Source organism: Nuphar pumila, chromosome 2 (genome assembly GCF_984573655.1).
Source record: "Nuphar pumila chromosome 2, dmNupPumi1.hap1.1, whole genome shotgun sequence".
Taxonomy (NCBI): domain Eukaryota; kingdom Viridiplantae; phylum Streptophyta; class Magnoliopsida; order Nymphaeales; family Nymphaeaceae; genus Nuphar; species Nuphar pumila.
This window is the reverse complement of record NC_143250.1, coordinates 79,132,899-79,154,558: the sequence shown is the minus strand read 5'-3', so window position 1 is coordinate 79,154,558 and position 21,660 is coordinate 79,132,899. Positions and strand designations below refer to the sequence as shown.

At 36.4% G+C, this 21,660-nt stretch overlaps 1 protein-coding gene across 2 annotated transcripts in view; it reads left to right on the top strand.

The window, feature by feature from the left end:
• The window catches only part of LOC149845801 (VAMP-like protein YKT61), a 47,592-nt gene extending 27,205 nt beyond the window's left edge, over window positions 1-20,387 (top strand). Inside the window, exons 3-6 of one of the 2 annotated variants that reach the window (XM_089996015.1) lie at window positions 17,159-17,263; window positions 17,464-17,529; window positions 17,880-17,966; window positions 20,190-20,387. In XM_089996015.1, coding sequence (XP_089852141.1) covers window positions 17,159-17,263; window positions 17,464-17,529; window positions 17,880-17,966; window positions 20,190-20,240 — 309 coding nt within the window. In that variant the 3' untranslated portion in view covers window positions 20,241-20,387. The remainder of the gene's footprint in view (window positions 1-17,158; window positions 17,264-17,463; window positions 17,530-17,879; window positions 17,967-20,189) is intronic. The other variant, XM_089996016.1, reaches the window with a different exon arrangement.
• The last annotated feature ends 1,273 nt before the right edge of the window (window positions 20,388-21,660 follow it).

The following is a 21,660-nucleotide window of genomic DNA, read 5'->3' as shown; positions in this document are numbered from 1 at the left end:
AATATATTAAGAAACTAATTACATGACTGAAATAACTGAAAAATATACGAGATTAACCAACAAAAATTAAAATATAATAATATATTAATAAACTTATTACATAACTGAAACAACTGAAAAATATATGAGATTAACCTACAAAAACTTTGTTGATTATGTCTATGAAATCTTGCTGTAAAAATTTTTTTTTTTGCGCCTTGAGACACAGAGGGCCGCGCCTCAAGATGCATTTTTGATAACACCGCTTGGGAGCTTCCTTTTATATAACCCCACATGAGAATGCCTTATTCAATATATTCACTAACCAATATTTATCTTATAAACGTTTCCACCTCCGATAGAACATCTTTAAAAGTTAAAAGTATTGGAACCTTAGACTCTAAAAATTCCCAAAACTTTTTTGTTCAAAAAATTAGAGTTGTTCCTAAGTTAAATTTAAATATTTTATCCTTCTCTCAAATTTCTGACCATAGATGTGAAATTTCATTTTCATCTAAAGATTGCTTTGTGCAAGATCCCCGGTATAAGAAACGGATTGGGCAAGGCCATAGGAGGAGAATCTCTATTTTTCATGGATTCTTTATCTCTTCTTTCAAAATCTTTTTGTAATTGTTGAGATTAAGAGGTTTTAAGTTTAAGTTTTCCTAGACTAGAGGTTATTTGATATTTTAGTTTAATGAGGGACTTATGTGTAATTTCTCTCTTTGGCCTCTCTCTATTTAACATTGAGAATAACCCTAATCAAGTTTAACGAGTTTTCTTATTTTGCAACCGTCTCTCTCTCTCTCTACCTAGGGTTCTGCGCTTCTCATCTAACCTTCTACATGGTATCAGCGCCACTGATCTCGAGAGCGTGATCGATCGTGATTTATCTACACCAACGAAAAGAGAAGTTGGAACCAGGTGTGCATTTTTTTTTTTGCGTAGGATCTGATAACAGATTTGGTGTCTGACTAAGGTCATGACCCAGATCTGTCATCAGATCTAAGGGACACGGTGGATGCGTGTCTTCAGGTCTGGCAGCCGTAACCCTTGAGCCCTTGAGTTGTGATTTTTTTTTTGTCTGGAAACAGCTGCCGTGATTTTTGTGTTTGGGAGCAGCGACAATCTCATTTCCTGTGCTGCTGTTTGTGATCGAGATATGACTGGTTTTTAATTGTGCCCTGAAGAAATGAAATTCTTTTTAGCTGTCGTGCTTTATATGTCTGAGAGCAGCAACTGTCGTGATTGTTATTTTTCTGCGTCTGCATATTATCGTTGGTCGTGAATCTGGGTGTCGAGTTCTTCTCAAATCTTATTTGGTTGTTCTATTTCAGAATATGATATCAGCAGTCGTGATTCCTTGCTGTGTCGTGATTTTTTTTACATGCGTGCTGTGAAAGAAGCATGTTAGTATCAATTGTGTTTCTGTCGTGGAAGCAACAAGTGTGATTCCCTGTTGTGTTGAAAAATAACTTGTTTGTGGGCAGTTTTTACTTACTGTCGTGGGATTCTGTGTTGAGTACAGCTGCTGGTCGTCGTTTTTGGCTGATGCGTGATTGTAACACACGCTATTTTCTGTGTCGCTTGAAGCCTGTCAAGATTTTATTTCCGGTGTGACAAACTGTGTAGTCGTGGACTTGCCTGACGTGTGATTATAAAACTTGCTGTTCAAGTGAGTGAATCTGATTTTTTTTGCAGTTGAAATAGAATTAAATATTCAGTATGGGTGAAACTTCGAAATGTGATTCCAAAATTGAACATATTGGGGAGTATAAGGCTTTTGCCAATCCCTTCTTGTACGACTCTTCCGTAAGGTTGAATGAAACTAACTATACCAAGTGGTCTAGAACTTTTATGATATCGGTATCTGGATATCATAGAAAACATATTTTGTTGGAAGACGAACCCAATGAAAAGGTGGGAAAATATGTTACTTGGGATGAAGATAATGACATAGTTATGTCATGGATCATGAATAGTGTCAAACCCCATATTGCAGATGGTTTAATTTACTATAATACAGTCAAACAGATGTGGGACAATCTTCGAGATACGTACTCACAAGAGACTAATGTGAGTCGTATCCTGCAAGTCGAACAACATATATATAATTTACAACAGGAAGATCAGACCTTGGCCCATCACTATGCATCCGTCAAAGCTGCGTTTGAAAGACTCAATGCTCACATGCCTCTTTGTTGTTCGAAGCAAAAGGATCATCAAGAACAGACTATGGTTGCTCTGTTTCTTACAGGTCTATCTTCAGAATTCTCTGTTGCAAAAGTTCAAATGTTGACTGGATCAAATGTACCTACTCTTGCTGATGCATACAATTGTCTGAGTAGACTTGCGATCTCTCTTCCACAATCTCAGCCTGTGACCCAGTCATCTGCTCTAGTTGTCTCATCTGGTTATGGACGTGAAAATATTCAGAATATCAGAGGACGAGGTCGTGGACGAGGTATGGGATGCAGAGGAAAGCTTCAATATACATTCTATGAAAAATCTGGACATTTAAAAGATCGTTGCTGGGATAAGCATGGTCGGCCAACCTCTTCTTCATCAAAGTCATATGCTCCTAAAGCAAATGTTACTACACTAGAGGCAACAAATGTACATGATAATATCTCTGCTAGTGACATTATCACCCTCAGTCGTGCTGAATATGATGAGCTAATAGCTCTTCACCCTTTGAGTTCCACCCCTCCTGTAGCCGGTGTTGCCTACTCAACAGGGAATCATCTTCATCCGACTGACAGTAAGTGGATTATTGACTCTGGTGCATCCAGACACTTGTACGGAAATTCGCTTGTTTTTTCAGATCTAAAGGATATTACTGTTCATCGAGGAGTCTCATTAGCCGATGGGAGTTCCTTACCGGTTGTTGGTCAGAGAAATATTTCTATATCCTCCTCCTTACAGTTGAAAAATGTTATTCATGCTCCCAACTTTCCTCAAAGTTTACTCTCTGTTAGTTGCCTTACAAAAGAACAAAACTGTAGAGTAATATTTGATCCAATGGGTTGTCATTTTCAGGATTTGCTGACGGGGAAGAAGATTGGTGGAGGCTATGAAGAAAATGAAGTCTACTACCTACATCATCTAGTGGGTAATGTTCATGCTGCAGTGGAACACTCATCCAGTCCTGTTCAGTGGCATCGTCGTCTTGGTCATCCTTCATTGTCAAATCTTTGTTCTGTCTTTCCTCAAATTCCTTCCACTATATCATTTCAGTGTGAAGCATGTCAGTTGGGCAAGCATCATCGAAGTTCATTCCCTTCGAGTCAGAGTCAGTCTAGTCATAAAGTTTTTGAACTTCTTCATGCAGATGTATGGGGTCCTAGTAAGATTCCTACTAGGACTCAGTGTCGATATTATCTTGTTATTGTTGATGATTTTTCTAAGTTGTCATGGGTGTTTTTAATAAAAGAATGATCTGAAGTTCCAAGTATTATCAAATCCTTAATTCTTGAAATAAAAACTCAGTTTGAATCTATTGTCAAGATTGTTCGCACTGATAATGCTCTTGAGTTTAAATCAAAAGTTCTGTTACAATTTTACCAAGATCATGGCATTCAACCACAAACTTCCTGTGCCTATTCCTCTCAACAAAATTGGGTGGCTGAGCGAAAACATCGACACCTGCTTGATGTTGCCCGAACCATTATGATTCAATCCAATGTTCCTGCGTTATACTGGGGTGATGCGATTACCACTGCTTGTTATCTGATCAACCGCATGCCTTCATCTTCTGTGGGTGATCAAATTCCATTACATATCCTAAAACCTAATGCCCCACTCTTCTCTTTCTCACCAAAAATATTTGGATGTGTTTGTTTTGTACACAAACTTGGCCCTGACCGTGATAAATTATATGCTTAAGCTACAAAATGCATATTTATAGGTTATCCAAAAAATCAAAAGGGATATCGATGTTATGATCCTATTTCTCGCCGAGAGTATGTCAGTGCAGATGTATCTTTCTTGGAATCCACTCCATATTTCTCTATTACCGTTTCCCCGCTGCAGGTTGATCCAGCTGACTCTTTTCCATTACCTATACCTCATTTTCCTTTGGAATCTGTGCCCTCATTACCGAACCAAACTTCATCCTCTTCACGATTTAATAATCCTCCATTGGTATATGTGCGTAGAGCTCCACCTCCGCCAGTGCCTCCATCCTCTTCTTCTCCTGAGGTAAGTACTACTGACAATAGTGATCTTCATGATGATGATAACAGGCCTATCACTCTACGCAAGGGGACACGACAATGTACCTTATATCCCATATCTCATTTTGTCTTCGATGTCAGAATTGGAAATCAGATGAAAACTTTTATTTCAGCCTTATCTGCTGAAACGATTCCTCTGAACTATCAACAGGCAGAGCTAGATAACCGCAGAAAGCTGGCTATGCAAGAAGAAATAGATGCTTTAGTGTCTCAGCATACATGGGATCTAGTTGATTCCCTAGTAGATGCTGACATTGTTGGATGCAAATGGGTATATACAATAAAGTACAAATCAGATGGTTCTATTGAAAGGTACAAGGCCAGATTAGTAGCAAAATGATATACTCAGACATATGGTATTGATTTCTTTGAAACCTTTTTTTCTGTTGCACGGATGGGCACCATTCGTCTTGTTCTCTCAGTAGCTGTTCATCATGGTTGGAGCTTATGTCAATTAGATGTGAAAAATGCATTTCTATTTGGGGATCTATCTGATATCTGAGACAGTTTACATGCAACAACCTCCAGGATTCGAGGTTGAGGGGGAGTGTCAGAAGGTGTGTAGATTGAGAAAGGCGATTTATGGCTTGAAACAAAGTCCGCGTGCATGGTTTCAAAAGCTGTTTGAAGTGATGTCACACTTTGACTTCAACAGGTCAGCGACAAATCATACACTATTTATCAAGAAAACTAACTCAGGAATAGTTGTTATGGTGGTATATGTGGATGACATCATTCTTACAGGAGACGATGTGAAAGATATTGAAGCCACAAAGGCTCATCTTCAAAAACACTTTGTTACAAAAGACCTTGGTTCACTTAGATATTTTCTGGGTATAAAAATTGCTAGGAGCCGTGAAGGGATGGTTTTGTCTCAACGGAAGTATGTTCTTGACTTATTAAAGGAAACATGAATGTTGGGAGCTAAACCGGCAAATATTCCCATGGACCATAAAGTTCAGTTGTTTGAAGAAGGGTCAAAACCGGTTGATAGCAAAAGCTATCGCTCACTAGTAGGGAAGCTACTGTATGTAACTGTGACCAGGCCGGATATTGCTTTAGCAGTAAGCAAAGTTAGCCAGTTTATGGACAAACCAACTGAGGTACACTGGAATGCAGCTATAATGATTCGCAGGTATTTAAAATCTTCTCCTAGAAAAGGGTTATTGTTCAAGAAAGGTGAAACTCTGGAGATAGTGACCTATTCTGATGCTGACTATGCAGGATCTGTAGTAGATAGAAAATCTACCACAGGATTCTGTGTGTTTTTGGGAGACAACCATGATTTCATGGAGAAGTAAGAAGCAAAATGTGGTTTCTAGATCGAGTGCAGAATCAGAATATAGGGCTATGGCCCAAACAACTGCTGAATTGATGTGGGTTCGTACTGTTCTTCATGATCTTCAGGTGAAGGTTTCCTCTCCTATGACCATGATGTGTGATAACAAGGCCGCTACATATATAGCGAACAATCCTGTCTTTCATGAGAGAACAAAGCACATTGAGGTTGATTGCCACTATGTAAGAGATATGGTTCAAGCTAGTCATATCACTACCAAATATCTAAAGTCGGAGGACCAAGTTGCATATATGTTTACAAAGCCTCTTGCTAGACCAAATTTCTCAAAATGTTGTGACAAGCTGAGCATGATTGATATCTATGCTCCAGCTTGAGGGGGAGTGTTGAGATTAAGAGGTTTAAGTTTAAGTTTTCCTAGACTAGAGGTTATTTGATATTTTAGTTTAATGAGGGACTTATGTGTAATTTCTCTCTTTGGCCTCTCTCTATTTAACATAGAGATTAGCCCTAATCAAGTTTAACGAGTTCTCTAATTTTGCAACCGTCTCTCTCTCTCTCTACCTAGGGTTCTGCGCATCTCATCTAACCTTCTACAGTAATTCTGTCCAAGATAGTAATATTGAAACTTGACATAAAAGCCTTGGACATCCAAGATATTCTAAGATGTACCTTTTCCTTTTTAAGAAAAAGTTTTGTACTGAAAAAGATGTGTGCAAATATTGTATACTTGGCAAAATGAAATCTATTCCATTTTCAAATACAACTTTCATTTCCAAAAGGCCCTATGAGTTAATGCATTTAGATGTTTAGAGTCCTTTTTCATTCACATCAAAAGGAGGTTATTTATATTATGTTATATTTATTGATGATTTTACTAGATATGTATGGGTCTACTTTTTCAATTTAAAATCAGATGTTTTTTTTAAAGAGTTTCACATGATAGTCAAAAATCAATTTCAAAGCAACATTTTCATGCTTAGATCTGATTCGGGTAAAAAATATTTATCCAATGAGTTTTAAAATTATTTAAAACAAAATAGATTTTGCCATAAAAGATCTTATCCTAGAACTCCTCAACAAAATGGGCTAGCAGAAAGAAAACATAGATATATTATGAAAACCACTAAAACCTTTCTTATTTATAAAGATATTCCAAAATCTTTTTGAGCCGATGTTGTTCTAACTTAAACTTATTTGATAAATCGAATGCCATTGTCATCTTTACAAAATATTTCTCCTTGTAAAAAATTGTTTAAAATAACGCCGACTTCAAAAGATTACGTATTTTTTGTTGTAAAATTTTTGCACTCCTACACAAAAGAGATAAATGATCTCCAAAAGCCATTGAATGTTTTTTCATTGGATATGGGAAAAAATAAAAGGGCTATAGATGTTTTGATTTAAAAAATAACAAACTTTATGTCTCTAAATATGTGACTTTCTTAGAAAATGAAAATGGTTTTGATAAAAGCAATAGAAAAGAGAAAGTAGACTACTTTTTTATTTGATCTCTTTCCAAGAAATGATGATTCTAATTATGATAAGACCTTGAATAATGAAGATATTAATGGTAATCATCTTAATAATGAAAGTATAGAACCTTGTGATTCTTCTACTAAAAATAATGATATAGTAGATGAAAGACATACTAAAGATATACATGTTTATACCTGGCGTAAGCAAAAAAAACACCTCAAAATGCATTAGAAAAGTATTCTCCCAAAGAAGAGACCTTAGATAGTAATTTAGAGATTGATCATGATTCCCTATAAAAGAATTCAGTTTTAAAAGATCTAGTCGTACTTCCATTCCACCAAATAGGTTTGTGTCTTGTGATTCCTTGTCCCCAAACTATAGAGCTTGCTTAACAACACTACATTCTTATCATGAACTATCTAATTACAATGAAGCTAAAAATTTCTCCCATTGGATTGAGGCTATGAATGTAGAATTAGACGCCCTTAAGAAAGCTAAAACATGAAAACTAATTACTTTACCTCTAGGAAATAAAACCATAGGTTGTAGATGGGTATTCAAGGTTAAAATGAAGAGTGATGAAACTCTAGAGAGATATAAGAAAATGCTAGTAGCCAAAGGTTATTCTTAAGAATATGGAGTTGACTGCGAATAAACATTTACGCCTATAGCTAAGATGACTAGTGTTAGGACTCTCATAGCAGTTGCTTCCATACAAAATGGTCTATCTATCAACTTGATGTTAAAAATGCTTGTCTCAATAGAGAATTAAATGAAGTTTATATGCACCCTCCGTCGAGTTTTGGTATTACAACAACAACAACAACAACAACAACAACAACAACAACAACTACGCCTTCATCCCAAAACAATTGGGGTCGGCGATATGAACCAAAAAAGAAAATCATTCTGGGTCTTCCACATGAATCCTTCTCCTCCAATCATTTCTATCCAATGCCATGTCCTCGGTGAGGTTCAAAGCATTCATATCCTTTCCTATGACCTCCATCCATGTCTTCCTAGGCCTACCCCGACCTCTTTTAACTAATATATTTTCCCATTTCTCCATCTTTCTAACTGGAGCATCATTAGGCCTTCGTCGAATATGTCCAAACCACCGTAAACGATTCTCTCTCATCTTATTTTCAATGGGTGCAACGCCTACCTTCTTACGTATCTCCTCGTTCCGAATCTTATCTTTTATTGTATTTCCACACATCCATCTCAGCATACGCATCTCAGCTACACTCATTTTTTGAATATGATGTCTCTTGGCAGCCCAACATTTCGTACCATATAGTAAAACGGGCCTAATAGTCGTCCTATAAAACTTTCCCTTCAACCGCAATGGCATTCTACGATCGCACAACACTCCAGTTGCACTTTTCCATTTCATCCACCCAACCTTTATCCTATGATTTACATCTCCATCAATTTCTCCGTACTTTTGAATGATAGATCCCAAATATTTGAAACAATCATCCACCGGTATTTCTTGCTCACCAAGTTTCACTACACTCCCATCACTACTTTGTTGCTTACTAAACCGACATTTCATGTATTCTGTCTTACTCTTACTCAACTTAAAACCTCTTGCTTCCAATGTCTGTCTCCATAATTCTAACTTAGCATTAACCCCAGCTTTAGACTCATCAATCAAAACAATATCATCAGCAAACAACATACACCACGACACATTTTCTTGAATTGATCTCGTAAGCTCATCCGTCACTATAACAAATAGGAAAGGGCTTAAAGCAGATCCTTGATGTAACCCAACCGTTATAGGAAAATTGGTTGTCACCCCTCCACAAGTGCGGACATTGGTTACTACTCCTTCATACATATCCTTAATTATACTAATGTACTTGAGAGAAATACCTTTTTTCATCATTGTCCACCAGAGAACATCCCTAAGTACTCTATCGTATGACTTCTCCAAATCAATAAAAACCATATGCAAATCTTTGTTCCTCTCTCTATTTTTCTCAATAAGTTGTCTAAGAAGATGTATAGCTTCCAGAGTTTTGGTATTGTTAAAGGAAAAATCCTCAGACTTAGAAAGACCTTATATGCTTTTAAACATGCTCTTAATGCCTGATATGATAGATTTAGTAATGTTATGACTCATTTGAATTTTCATTATTGTTATAGTGAGTCACACTCTTTTTGTCAAAAGTGCAAGTACCAATGGTATTCTTCTACTATACGTGGATGGCATGATAATAACAAAAAATGATGAACAAGAAGTTAGTGAAAGTAAAAATGTTTTGAAAGAAAAATTTGATGTCTAATTTGAGATTTTAAAGATATTTTATAGGTATTGAAGTCACCTACTTTCTCAGGGGGCTATATTCTTTCTCAAATGAAGTTTTTTGCTGATATTTGTGCTAAGTCTGGGATTACAGATGATAAGAAAGTGGAGACTCCTGAAGTTATCAATGCAAAATTAAGGCTTGAAGATGGGACACTTCTGAAAGATCCTACGCCGTATAGACAATTGATTGGGTCACTCACTTATTTGACTATTACCAAACCAGACATAGCTCACATAGCTCATGTTGTTTACTCTGCTAGTCAGTTTCAGCATGCTTCAACCATCACACACATGAGTGCTGCGTTACAGATTGTGAGATATATAAAAAATTTCATAAATAAAGGGTTTTTCTTATCCTTATCTTCATCTTTAGATTTACTTGCTTATAATGATGCCTATTGGGGAGAAAATCCCAATGATAGGGTCTCAACTACTAGCCTTTGTGTTTTTATAGGAGATTCTTTGATTTTTTGGAGGTGCAGGAAGCCACAGAAAGTTTCACTGTCATCTACTGAAGCTGAATATAGGGCTATGACCAGAGTTGCCAGTCGAGGAAGCGGGAGCGGGAAGCGATACGGGAAGCGAAAGCGGGAAGCGAGGCACTTTCAAAATTTTAGGAAGCGGGAAGCGTGGGACCACTTAGGAGTGAACCGGGAAGCGTCTCGGAAGCGACATAGGAAGCATCTCGGAAGCGACATAGGAAGCAAACCGGAAGCGACCTAAGAAGCTATAAATTTCTAAATTGTAAATTATAAGCTACAAAGTTCTAAACTCTAAGTCTAACCTTAAAATTAACATAATCCACTACTTCACTTCATCATGCAAGATTCAAAATAAAAGTATACCAAAAAAATATTATAAGACCATGACAAAAAAGTAACATAAAAGTTTTTAAGTTGGACTACTCCAACTACATCATCAAAAAAACAATTAATAATTCAAGAGTTCATTAATCTGTCATCTTTCTCTTCCCCTTCAAGTCAGCAATAGATCGCGAACTTTCTGCATCATCACGTGCATCTTGTCCTCCACGACCATGTCTTCTGCTCCTTTCTTCATTTCCTATAATGAATACGTTAAAAAATTAAAATGTTCAAAAACCATAATTTAAAATATAAAAAACACAATATCAACATACCTTGCGTAGGTCTCCTGCTAAAGAAACGATCAATCCGACCATGCGGAACTGATGGTCGCTCTTGTATATCTGCAGTTCTACTAGCTTTGTTGGATTGATTTGTATCCTCTTCAACTTCATTTGTACGTATGATTATTGGAGGTAATGGAGCTCTTGGTTGTGCATCTTTATGTTTGGATTTGGAAATAGTGCTTGATTGTTGTGCACTATCATCCAAATCTCTCCATCGCATATCCTCTAATCTCAACGTATTTTCTTCTACAATAGGAAGTTCTGGATTGATATCCCATTTTCGACTAGGTCCTTCTTTATAGCGATTGTTGCACCTTTTATAACAAGAATATAAAATATGAATGCTAATAAACAATCAATGATAAAAAAAGAGAAAAAAAATACCAAAACAAAAGTACAACACAGTTTAATTATACCTGTCAATCAATCGAAGATTGGAATGAATATACACTAAGGTATCAGCACGATCTTCATTGAGTCTATTTCTTTTAACATTGTGAATGTAACTATAGGTGCTCCACACTCTTTCTGCAGAAGATGTGCTAATAGGTTGAGATAAAACTTTAATGGCTAATGCTCTCAACTCAGGTGTATCACCACCATAAAAACGCCACCAATTAAGCACTGACATTGTAGGATTCAGTGCATCTATTCTTGCTGCATTTCGGCTAAATCTTCCACTTCTTGATGCAAAAGCCATAAGTTGTGACCTATAAAGTGTAGATAGCTCTTCATTTCCAGAAGATATGACTTCAAGCGCGAGCATTGCACCGTCTAAGATATCATTATCCTTTTCTGCAAAAAAAAAATGTTTAGTAACTATAACAAGAAAATGCAAATGAAATAATAAAATAATTAAATCATTTAACTTTAAACTTTATTAAATAAATAGAATTAAATTTTTACCAGGAGAAACTCGTTTGACCCCTCCTGCTGCTGGGATTTTGAGATACTCCGACTCGTAATATTTTGGAGTAAGCATGTGGGCTAGACTATGGAGAGGCACATTCATTCTATCCCATCTATTTGAGACAATCTTATGAGTATTTTCATATAAATCTGGTTGTCCTTTTAGATTGTCTTTGATTTCCCCCAACATGTTGTCCATGCCTTCATACACTTCACCAATTATAGGGCCTTCCTGATCACAAAATTTAATCATCTTATAGATGGGTTTTGTAATCAATAATGCTAAACGCACAGAATCCCAATATTCTTCATCAAGAACAGTTGTTTCTGTTGTAACAACCCTTTTTTTCATAGTGTCATTCGTGCATGATTGCTTCCAATCGCTCCATCTATCTGAAATTACTGTGAGCCTTAAGCTCTCCCTCACATCAAGCAAGCGTTTCAAAGTAGTATAATGTGAAGCAAACCTTGTTTTTACAATTTTTATTAATTCTAATTTTTCATTGCTTCTAAAGATTGCTAGTGCTTTTGAATGATTTGTGATATACTTCACAATTTCTTTACTCTGCAAATATGTTTCTCCCAACTAATGAAACTCATGTGCCAAATCCTTGAAGATCAAATTAAGTGTGTGCACAACACAAGGTGACCAAAAAATATACTTGTACGTTTGTTTTAATTCTTCACCTGCTAACTTGCAATTTGCTGCATTGTCTGTAATCACTTGCACTACATTAGAAGACCCCACAAGTTTAAATCCCGTCTTCAAAAACTCGACAATGTTTGCAGCTGACTGTTGCACATTAGAAAAATCGCTTGCATATAAGAACATCGAGCCAAAACAGTTTGAGGCAAGTATATTTATCAAGTGTTTGTTCTTGATATTTGTCCAACCGTCTGAGACAATGGAAACTCCAAACTCCTCAAACTTTTCTCGAAATTCATTTAACTCCCTGTGAACACACTCTTTCTCACTGTCAAGCAACGTTGTTCGCGCTTTTTCATATGATGGGGGTTTATATCCGAGCACTTTACTAACTGCAGATATCATCTCTTCCCAATATGGTGATCGAAGCACATTGAAAGGTATGCCATTTGCACACAAAAATCTGATAATTTTGTGATCTACATCATCTCTTTCTACCTTTTTAAAGGTATCACGAATATCAACTGTTTTTCGGCTTCCACTAGATGATGTAGTCATACTAATAGGCTTCTTCGGAGTATCAATTCTTGATCTCCTCAACTCAAATGCACTTGATGAAACCTCCACTCAACGAACTTGCCTCTTAATTTTTTTTGCCAATTCTGCATTTTTTGCAACTACAGGGCAAAAGGCAATCCCAACACTTTGTCCCTTTGGAGATCCCATGAGATGTGCAAAAACTTGAGTATATGACCCATGATAAATTTTTTTGCAGTGCCTGCACATAAAAACTTGGGTTCCACCTTGCTTTCCTTGCCCACTCTTCTTTTGTTTCAATACATGGCGCCATAGCACTGTTGTTTTATGCATGCTAGGTGGTTCATCATCTTGGTCATCTTCAGAATAGTAGTCATCCAAGTCATATTCTTCTTCATCTTCCTCATCAAAACAATTTTCGTTTCGGTCCTCAAACTGATATGGACAAGCAGAAGACCTCTTCTTGCCCTTCCCAACACCACTAGATGATTCATGCTCCAAATTGTACAAAGAATCGTCATCGTCATCAGAATTATCGTGATCATAGCTTGAGATGGTCATTAATGAAGCAAAGAACATGCAAATATATCTGCATCATAAAAGTATCAGAATCAACCTAAAACACTTTAAAAAAGCTATTATTAACAGTAAATGATGGAGAGTGAAGAACACAAATCATTACTCATAATTTACCAATTACTAAAACAAATAAATAAACATCATTTAAGGAGGTGAAAGATCTATGATTCTATAATATACTATGATAAAGCAAACAATTTTTTTTTTTAAAAAGTTCTTTCAAAAGTTTGCATTTATGAAAAAATGCCAAAATAAGATAACATAACAACGAAGAAAAACAAAATCCATATTGGCTGACTGTTACTAGCAATAATGATATTTATTTAAAATTTTAAACAACTAGCTGCAACATACTAGTTGCCCCACTCTTCTGATAGAGTAAATGAGCCAAGCCCGGTATATCAAAGAATTCATACTTAATAGGGATGATAAGCTCAATCATGATTGGTATACATTTTGTATAATATGTTTTTATAATATGAATTCACGAATTTTCCTATAATATATTTTTTATATATTATAGGATACTTATAAGTATCTCTTTTGTTTTGTTTCTTTTATCATGCTTGGTTCACTTGATCGACATGTAAGTTCAGAATTCACATAAAGCAAAATCACTTCAAGAGATCAAGGAGAGAATATATTCTAGAAGTCTGCAAGATCAAACACCATAATGAAACCATAAGACAACTTGTGGAGGCAGAACATGTTTTTCATTGACTTTGAAATTGAAAACAATAAATCAATAATCCATATATATCAAACAGTAAAAGAATAATAAAAGTGATCCAGTCAATCTGATCAGGAATCAGGATTCAAGCAATCGTCAAAATGACTTAAAAGTTAAAACCTACAAGAATGATAAAAAAATACTGCATTAACCCTTATTTCTAAAAAAGACGACCAAATAAACTCAGTTAAACCACAAAATGTGAAATGTTTCTCAACCAATATACTGATCATTCATGGGTCTCAAATAAGAATATAAATGACCATCGTATGATAACACAAAAGATAAAGACCATCATGTTATTGCAACGGAAAAATGAAACAAATAGTCTCTAACAATCCCCTGTTCCCTAAATGTACTTTCTAGAGAGAATGAAGGAATCAAACCTCTGCTCACGAGCTGAACCTCACACCACACAAGTCAGACACCAGCCCTATATCACTCGAAAACTCTTCATCAAAGCAAAATATGGGCCTCCCGGTCCAGTTAAAAAAAAAAATTTAAAAGCTCAGTACTAGCCCAGCTCCGATTCCATATGAAATAGATTTTTATCCATTTTTGTAGCCCAACCCTGACTGCAGCAAATAGTTTGATTTGTCCATATGAAATAGATTTTTATTAATAATTGTAGCCATTTTTATTTTATCTCAAAAAAAAAAGGAGGATGCTGCCCCTGAACCCCTATCACACAATTTTTTTTTCTTGCTACACCCCTATTTGCGCCCCCCCTCTCACATGAATCCTAGCTACGCCACTGCCGGTGGTTCTCCCTGTTGAAGCCTCCTTCCCCAACCTTCTTTCCCTTTGTGTGTCTCTGTCGAGCCACCCCCCCCATGCCCAAGCCACTTGCCATGCACAGGTGGTCAGAGAGAGGTCCTCCTCTCCCTAGGGCTCGCAGTTGGCAGAACCCAACCACCATCAACCCCTCCAACCGAAGTTACAAATCCTTGCTTCTTGCCGTCCCTTTTCACCAAGGACCCGACCGATCCAGATTCGAGATAGAGAGAGTGACAGAGCGTGAGAGAGGGGGGTAAGAGAAGATAGCGTACCTGAAGGTCCTGAACATCTTCATCTTCGGAAGTTGGTGGAGGCCACCGGAATTTTTTGAGGTCGCCGGAACTCGGAGCTCGCCGAAAACTCGAGAGAGAGAGAGAGAGAGAGAGAGAGAGAGAGAGAGAGAGAGAGAGAGAGGAGTCGGAAGATACGCGTGAAAAAACAAAACCCTAAGCCCCTTTCGATTTTATTTTTTCACGGGTTTTGTAAAATACCCATTTTATCCTCAGTAAAAAATATATTCATGTGTAAAAAAAAAATTTAAGGGCAAATTCGACCTTTCCATAATAGCGTACCCCTTTAAAGGGGTACGCGTACCCCTTTAAAGGGAGACGCGTACCCCTTTAAAGAGGTACGCGTACCCCTTTAAAGAGGTACGCGTCTCCCTTTAAAGGGGTACACATACCCCTTTAAAGAGGTACGCGCTTCCCTTTAAAGGGGGACGCGCTTCCCTTTAAAGGGGGACGCGCTTCCTCAATTGAACCTGCGCTTCCCCTCGCGTTTCGGAAGCGCTGCGTTTCGCGCTTCCGAAGCGCGTCCCGGGGAAGCGCGCTTCCCCTATTCTATAGGCGTTTTCGGTAACTCTGGCTATGACTACGACAACCATGAAAATCGTATGGCTAAGGAATCTTTTTAGAGATATGAGAATAGTCATTTTCAAACTTTCAAAAATGTGTTGCGATAACAAAAGTGCTATTTACATTGCCAATAATTACACCTTTTATGAGCGCACCAAGTACATTGAGATGGACCGCCATTATGTGCGGGATGAATATATGAGAAGAGTTATTGAGCTACCATATGTTACATCTGAGTACCAACTTGCATACTTCTTTGCTAAAGCGCTTTCTGCACTTCGTTTCATCTTTCTTCTTAACAAATTTTTGGTGTTTACAGGATAGCTGTTAAAGTATATATATATATTTCTATTGTAATAAGTAATGCCCAACAGGGGCATTTTAGTCATTTCACCTCTTGTAACTAGGTCTGTCCCATAGGGACAGTTTAGTTAGTTTTATTTTTTGTTTTCTTATAATTGTAATTCCTCTAGTATTGAGGGGCTTTATGGTAAACTGCAATAGAGTCGTTGGGAGGGATAGCTCTCAACGACTCTATGGGAACTCCCAAGGCCTAGTCTCTTGTGTTGTTTAGTATAAACATGAACACATTATCCCCATTCATGTTATGCTTTTTGCTAAGCATATTATCAATAAAATCTCATATTTTTTGTGTTTGTTGTAAGCCCTTGTAGGCTCTTTGTATTGTCCCTAGTGGACTTGTAATTGTGCACATTGCAATTGTGCTTTTGTATGCCCTTAGTAGGCTCTTCTCTATCTTCCGCTCATTTCATTACATTAGCTGTGTACACTTTGCAATGTACATAGTTTTTTAAGGTCACGAGCCATGTACAATTTGCAGTGTACATAGCTTTTTAAGGTCATAAGCTATGTACACTTCATAGTATACCTGCCTAACGGAGCTAGCCGGTAGGAATAGCTACCATCTAGTTTGACTCGACTAGCCGTTAGCTATCCTTAACGGCTATAATTCTTTATGTTCTTTATAAATGGGTCATTTGGCCCCTTTGTAATACATTGCATGTTTTGTGCATTTCAAATGATTAATAAAATATTTATTCAACATTTTGAGTTTGTGCTCCTATTACCTTTGTGAATGCCCCTTTGTGGGTTGTGAGTGAGCTCTTTCCCTTGTAGGCATCATTTTTGAAATCTTGATGAATCATTACAACATTAAAACCTTATGTGTGTACCAGAGACTTATCCTTCACAATATTCCAATGTGAATCATGCCTCTTCCAAAATTTGGAATCTGCACTCATGCATAGTTGCCTGCAGGATGGCTGTTGAGCTGCCTGATGACCCTCAATTTTGTGCTTGAAGCAGTTCAGATCCTGTACTAATTTAGTAAAAACTAATTAATATAATCATAGATAGGAGACGGGTAGATAATAGATCTAATTTTCTGAGTACGTAATCAAGTTAGCCGTTGATTTGGACAATAGCTGCCTTTGACAGATGGCAACAATTAACTATCATGGTTGTTGTTGACAAGTGAAGACTGAACTAGTGAAGTATTTGCTAACGATCTTTTGCATGTCGGGCATTCATTTTATGGTATTGGTATGCTTATAGAACTATGTGCTGCAAACTTTCCAAGAGATTCTCTACATCACTTTACTTTTGAATCAGCTATATGAAAGATGAATATGACTTAAAACAATCTCAGATACTAGATGAATATCAGAAGAATTTTGGGGATTCTTGGAAGACAGTGCAAACTGATGTGAATCAACCATGGCCCTATTTAAATGAAGCTCTTACTAAGTTTGAGGTATGTCTCTTTGTATTCCTTTAATGTGAAATTGTGTGCTTTCTATTCCAGTGTCTGACGTATGCTCAATTAGCTTTCTGTCGTGCTATTTAGTTTACCAAAATTGCATAGTATATACTATAGCTTCCAAAATCCATGATTTGAGTTTGCCTTGAGTCTTGAGGGGCATGATATTGAGAAAGCACTTCTTGCAATTTCAGGACCCTGCCGAGGCTGATAAGTTGTTGAAAATTCAGCGGGATTTGGATGAAACCAAAATTATTCTTGTGAGTAAAATTGTTGTGTATGTTTTGAATGTTATGTTATTACATCTTTCTTTCAGACTGTTAATACAGCATTGGACTGCTGTTATTTATTTTCCTTGAATGTTCCAGAATTATATATCCACTGCTGAATCATTTAAGTCGATTAACTAGTTCTTAGTTTGTAAACATTTTGGATGCCAGATACATCTAATCGCTAGATACGTTTAATTACCAGTAAACAAATACAAGCGCAAACAGCAATGTCTTGTTGTCTTGGTGTTCGCTTTTCATTTTCTTCCTTAAGATGTTTCAATAGCGTGAACATCTATAGTTTACTGACTGTGTGCTATGAATCTCTGGAATAAATGCAGCATAAAACAATTGACAGTGTCCTTGAGAGAGGTGAGAAGCTGGATAGTTTAGTGGAGAAGAGCTCAGATCTAAGTGCTGCCTCCCAGGTAGATATTTCCTGCAATCTCTGTATGTGTGTGTGTAAAGTTCAATGGATTCTGTATATGATGGTGCTAGAGTAATGGACACCATACCTTCTATATGATGATGGAAAATACCGTAAGTGCCCCTTGAAAGACTTACCATGTTCCATGTCCTCTTCTATATTCTTAATAGAAAATTACACATGAATGGTGTTATATATATATATATATATATATATAGAGAGAGAGAGAGAGAGAGAGAGAGAGAGAGAGAGAGTAATGGGTCCATGCTAAATGAAATATGCTAAATGAGTTTCAGGCTTTTTTTGTTTTATTTTTAAATTCTGACCGTACAGATGTGATCTATGTACTTGATTTTATAGGGATCAGCTCTTGAAGTGTTTGATTCCGACACATGGGTGGGTTTTTTATAACATTCGAAAAATCAACGGTCCAAAATCTTTGTAAATTTTTGAGGCTTCAAATATCATTTTTTTCATCGAAAACACATGATCCAGGTGTGGATTCCTTGTAAATAGACCATGCCCAACACATTTATGGGGTCGGAACTGCAAAAAAAAACAATAGAAGAGCAGAGAAAACCCATCTAGCACATTTCATTTAGCATATTTCATTTAGCACGAACCCATTTCTCTCTCTCTCTCTCTCTCTCTCTATATATATATATATATATATATATATATATATATAGAGAGAGAGAGAGAGAGAGAGAGAGAGAGAGAGAGAGAGAGAGAGAGAGAGAGAGAGAGCTTAAAACATTTTATGTTCTAAATTGTCCTTAACACATCTAAAGATCATAGTTGCACTTTTTTTTAGTAGCTCCTAAACAGTTTATGTCTTGCATCATCTTTAACATGTCTAAAGAACATATTTGCACGCTTTTTTTGCTTAATCCTAGGCTCTAGATCTTCATGATTGCTTATTCACTAAAAACCATGCTTTGGATCGAATAAATTCGATGGAAAACCGTGATTTCTATTTCACCAAGTTTTGGTGCAATATGAGCTGTTGATTTTTTATCGCTCTAAATACAGATGTAAACATGAAAAATGTCTAATCTAATATATTTTTTCTACTAAGGCCGTGTTTGGAAATTAGTAGCTGGGATGGGAAGTGGCATATTCCATGCTTTAGTGTAAATACAATGCCACTTCCCATCCCAAATGCATTAACTCCCATCCCAGCTACCAGTTTCCAAACAGCCACCAGGTGGTAGTTTGACCAATTTTTTGCCAAATGCATTAACTCCTATCCCAGTTCCTAGATTCCAAACAGGCTCTAAGCTAACTATAGAGAGAGTTCAGATTAAGCAAACACATGAAACTTTGTCCTTTGAAGCTGTTTAAGATGGTTTAGCAGATAAGGCTGTTTATGAGCTATTTGTTACTGTGTGTGTGGATGGATGAAAAAGTGGTAGCTGCCACTTTTTCAGCCTACCGTGAGCAAACAGGTGTTTTTGGGTTTTTTTTTGCAAATCCCACCTCGCTGATGTGTTCCGCATGATCAATTTGCTATGAAATAACAATTGGATAATGTTTTTTCGATAAAAAAACATGATTTTTTAAGCCTTGAATATTTATGAAAATCTTTCACAGTCAATTTTCAAACTTTGCAAAAACCTACATGTGTGTAAGAATTGGACGATCCAAGACTCGATTCCTATAAAATCAAGCATGTAGAACACATCTGTACAGTCAGATTTAAGGAAACATGAAAAATCTTCTTCAAAAGCCAATAGGCCAAAAAAATGGTAGGCAGCTACCACCTATATATATATATATATATATATATATATAGAGAGAGAGAGAGAGAGAGAGAGAGAGAGAGACACTTGAATATGAGAACTAATGTATGAACCGTGATTTTCATGGATTTTTTGTTCTTTTCTCTTGAATCTAACCGTACAGATGTGATCTGCATGCTTGGTTTTATAAGAACCCGCTCTTGAATCATCCGATTTTGATGCATAAACGAGATTTGTTTAAAACTTTAAAATCGATGGATCATAATCTTTATAAATATTCAAGCATTCAAAAATCACATTTTTTTCATCGAAAATACACGATCCAATGATTGATTCCTAGCAAATTCACCATGCCAAGCACATCTGCGAAAAAAAGTGTTGGAAGTGCCCATATTTTTAGTTCTCATATTTTAGTGACTATATATATAATGATATCATTATCTGATGCTTCTGATACCGCGACATTTGTGTAATTATGACAGATGTTCTACAAACAAGCAAAGAAAACCAACCAGTGTTGTACCATTCTTTAAGTTAGAGAAAGGAGCCCAAGATCATACAAAAGGATTTGCTGTTCGTAGCCCTTTATGATATATATGGATGATGGATAGTTGACAAAATTGATTGTAATATCTGTCATTTAGTGTTGGCCTTGCAATTTCTATCTGTCTAATTGTTTTGCATCTTCTTTTGGGTGGATTTTTTTTTTCATGTTCGAGTTCTTTGTACAGTTAGTTCTTGCCTGAGAACATGGGAAAAGAAAGTCCTACAAATAATCAAGGGAGGCATGCGTCAAAGTATCCATGCCAAAAGAAAAAGGGCTATTAGTTAGGAATTGGAGACTTTCTTGGATCACATATTTTGGCTATTTCTTTATTAGACTGTAACTGGAAATTCTTTTAGTTTTAGATGAGCGGTTGAAGCATTTCTGGTTACCTTAAATCCAGATTTTCTATATGTATATAGGTTAGTATTTTGGGGTAAATATTTGGTACTAATGAAGGTGTGGAAATTGTGAATATAAATCACATTTATGGATGTAATCTAAAACGTTTGTTCGGTAAGAAATGGGTTTTGAATAATGTGATTATGACATGTAAGCAAGTTTTTTAAGGGCTTCAAAAATCAGTGGCTCACAATGTACCCAAATTTCACTACTCAAAAATTCATATTTTTACATCGAAAAGACAATTCAATGTTTGATCCTTAGTAAACAAGCCATGTTCAATGCATCTACGTGGTCAGATTGAGTCGGTACAGCATGCATCTATGATTTCTAGCTCAATAATTTTGTAGCTTTGTTAGTACCAAATATAAATACCCAATATTTGGTGCTATTGAAGGCACAAAACAATTGAATATAAATTGCCTTCATTTCATATTTTTTAGATTTTCTTTTGTAAATTAGACGGTATGGATGTGATCTACATGGTTTGTTTTGTAAAAAATGTGCTTTGAATCACGTGATTGTAACATGTAAGCAAGTTTTTTATGGGCTTAAAAAATCCTACTTGGTGTGTTTCTTAAAAAATGAACTTTGAATCATGTAACATGCCAGCAGGTTTTTTATGTGCTTCAAAAATCAATGGCCCACAATGTGCAAAAATTTCATGCCCCAAAATGTCATATTTTAGATTGAAATAATGCTATCCAAGGTTTGATCCTTAGGCAATAAACTGTATTGTATACATCTGTGGTCAGCTTGAGATGACAAAGCTTGAAACGGCAATTTTCATCTCAATAGTTCTGTGCCTTCAATAGCACCAAAGCTTTATATATATATATATATATATATATATATATATATATATGGTTCTGCCCAGTTTCTCATTTTGCCCCGTTCTGCCCATTCAAAATCATAGTTTTTTGGTATTTTTTTCTCACATCTAACACCGTAGATGTGATCTATAGGTTTTGTTTAGTGACAACCGGCTTTTGGATCACCTAAATCTG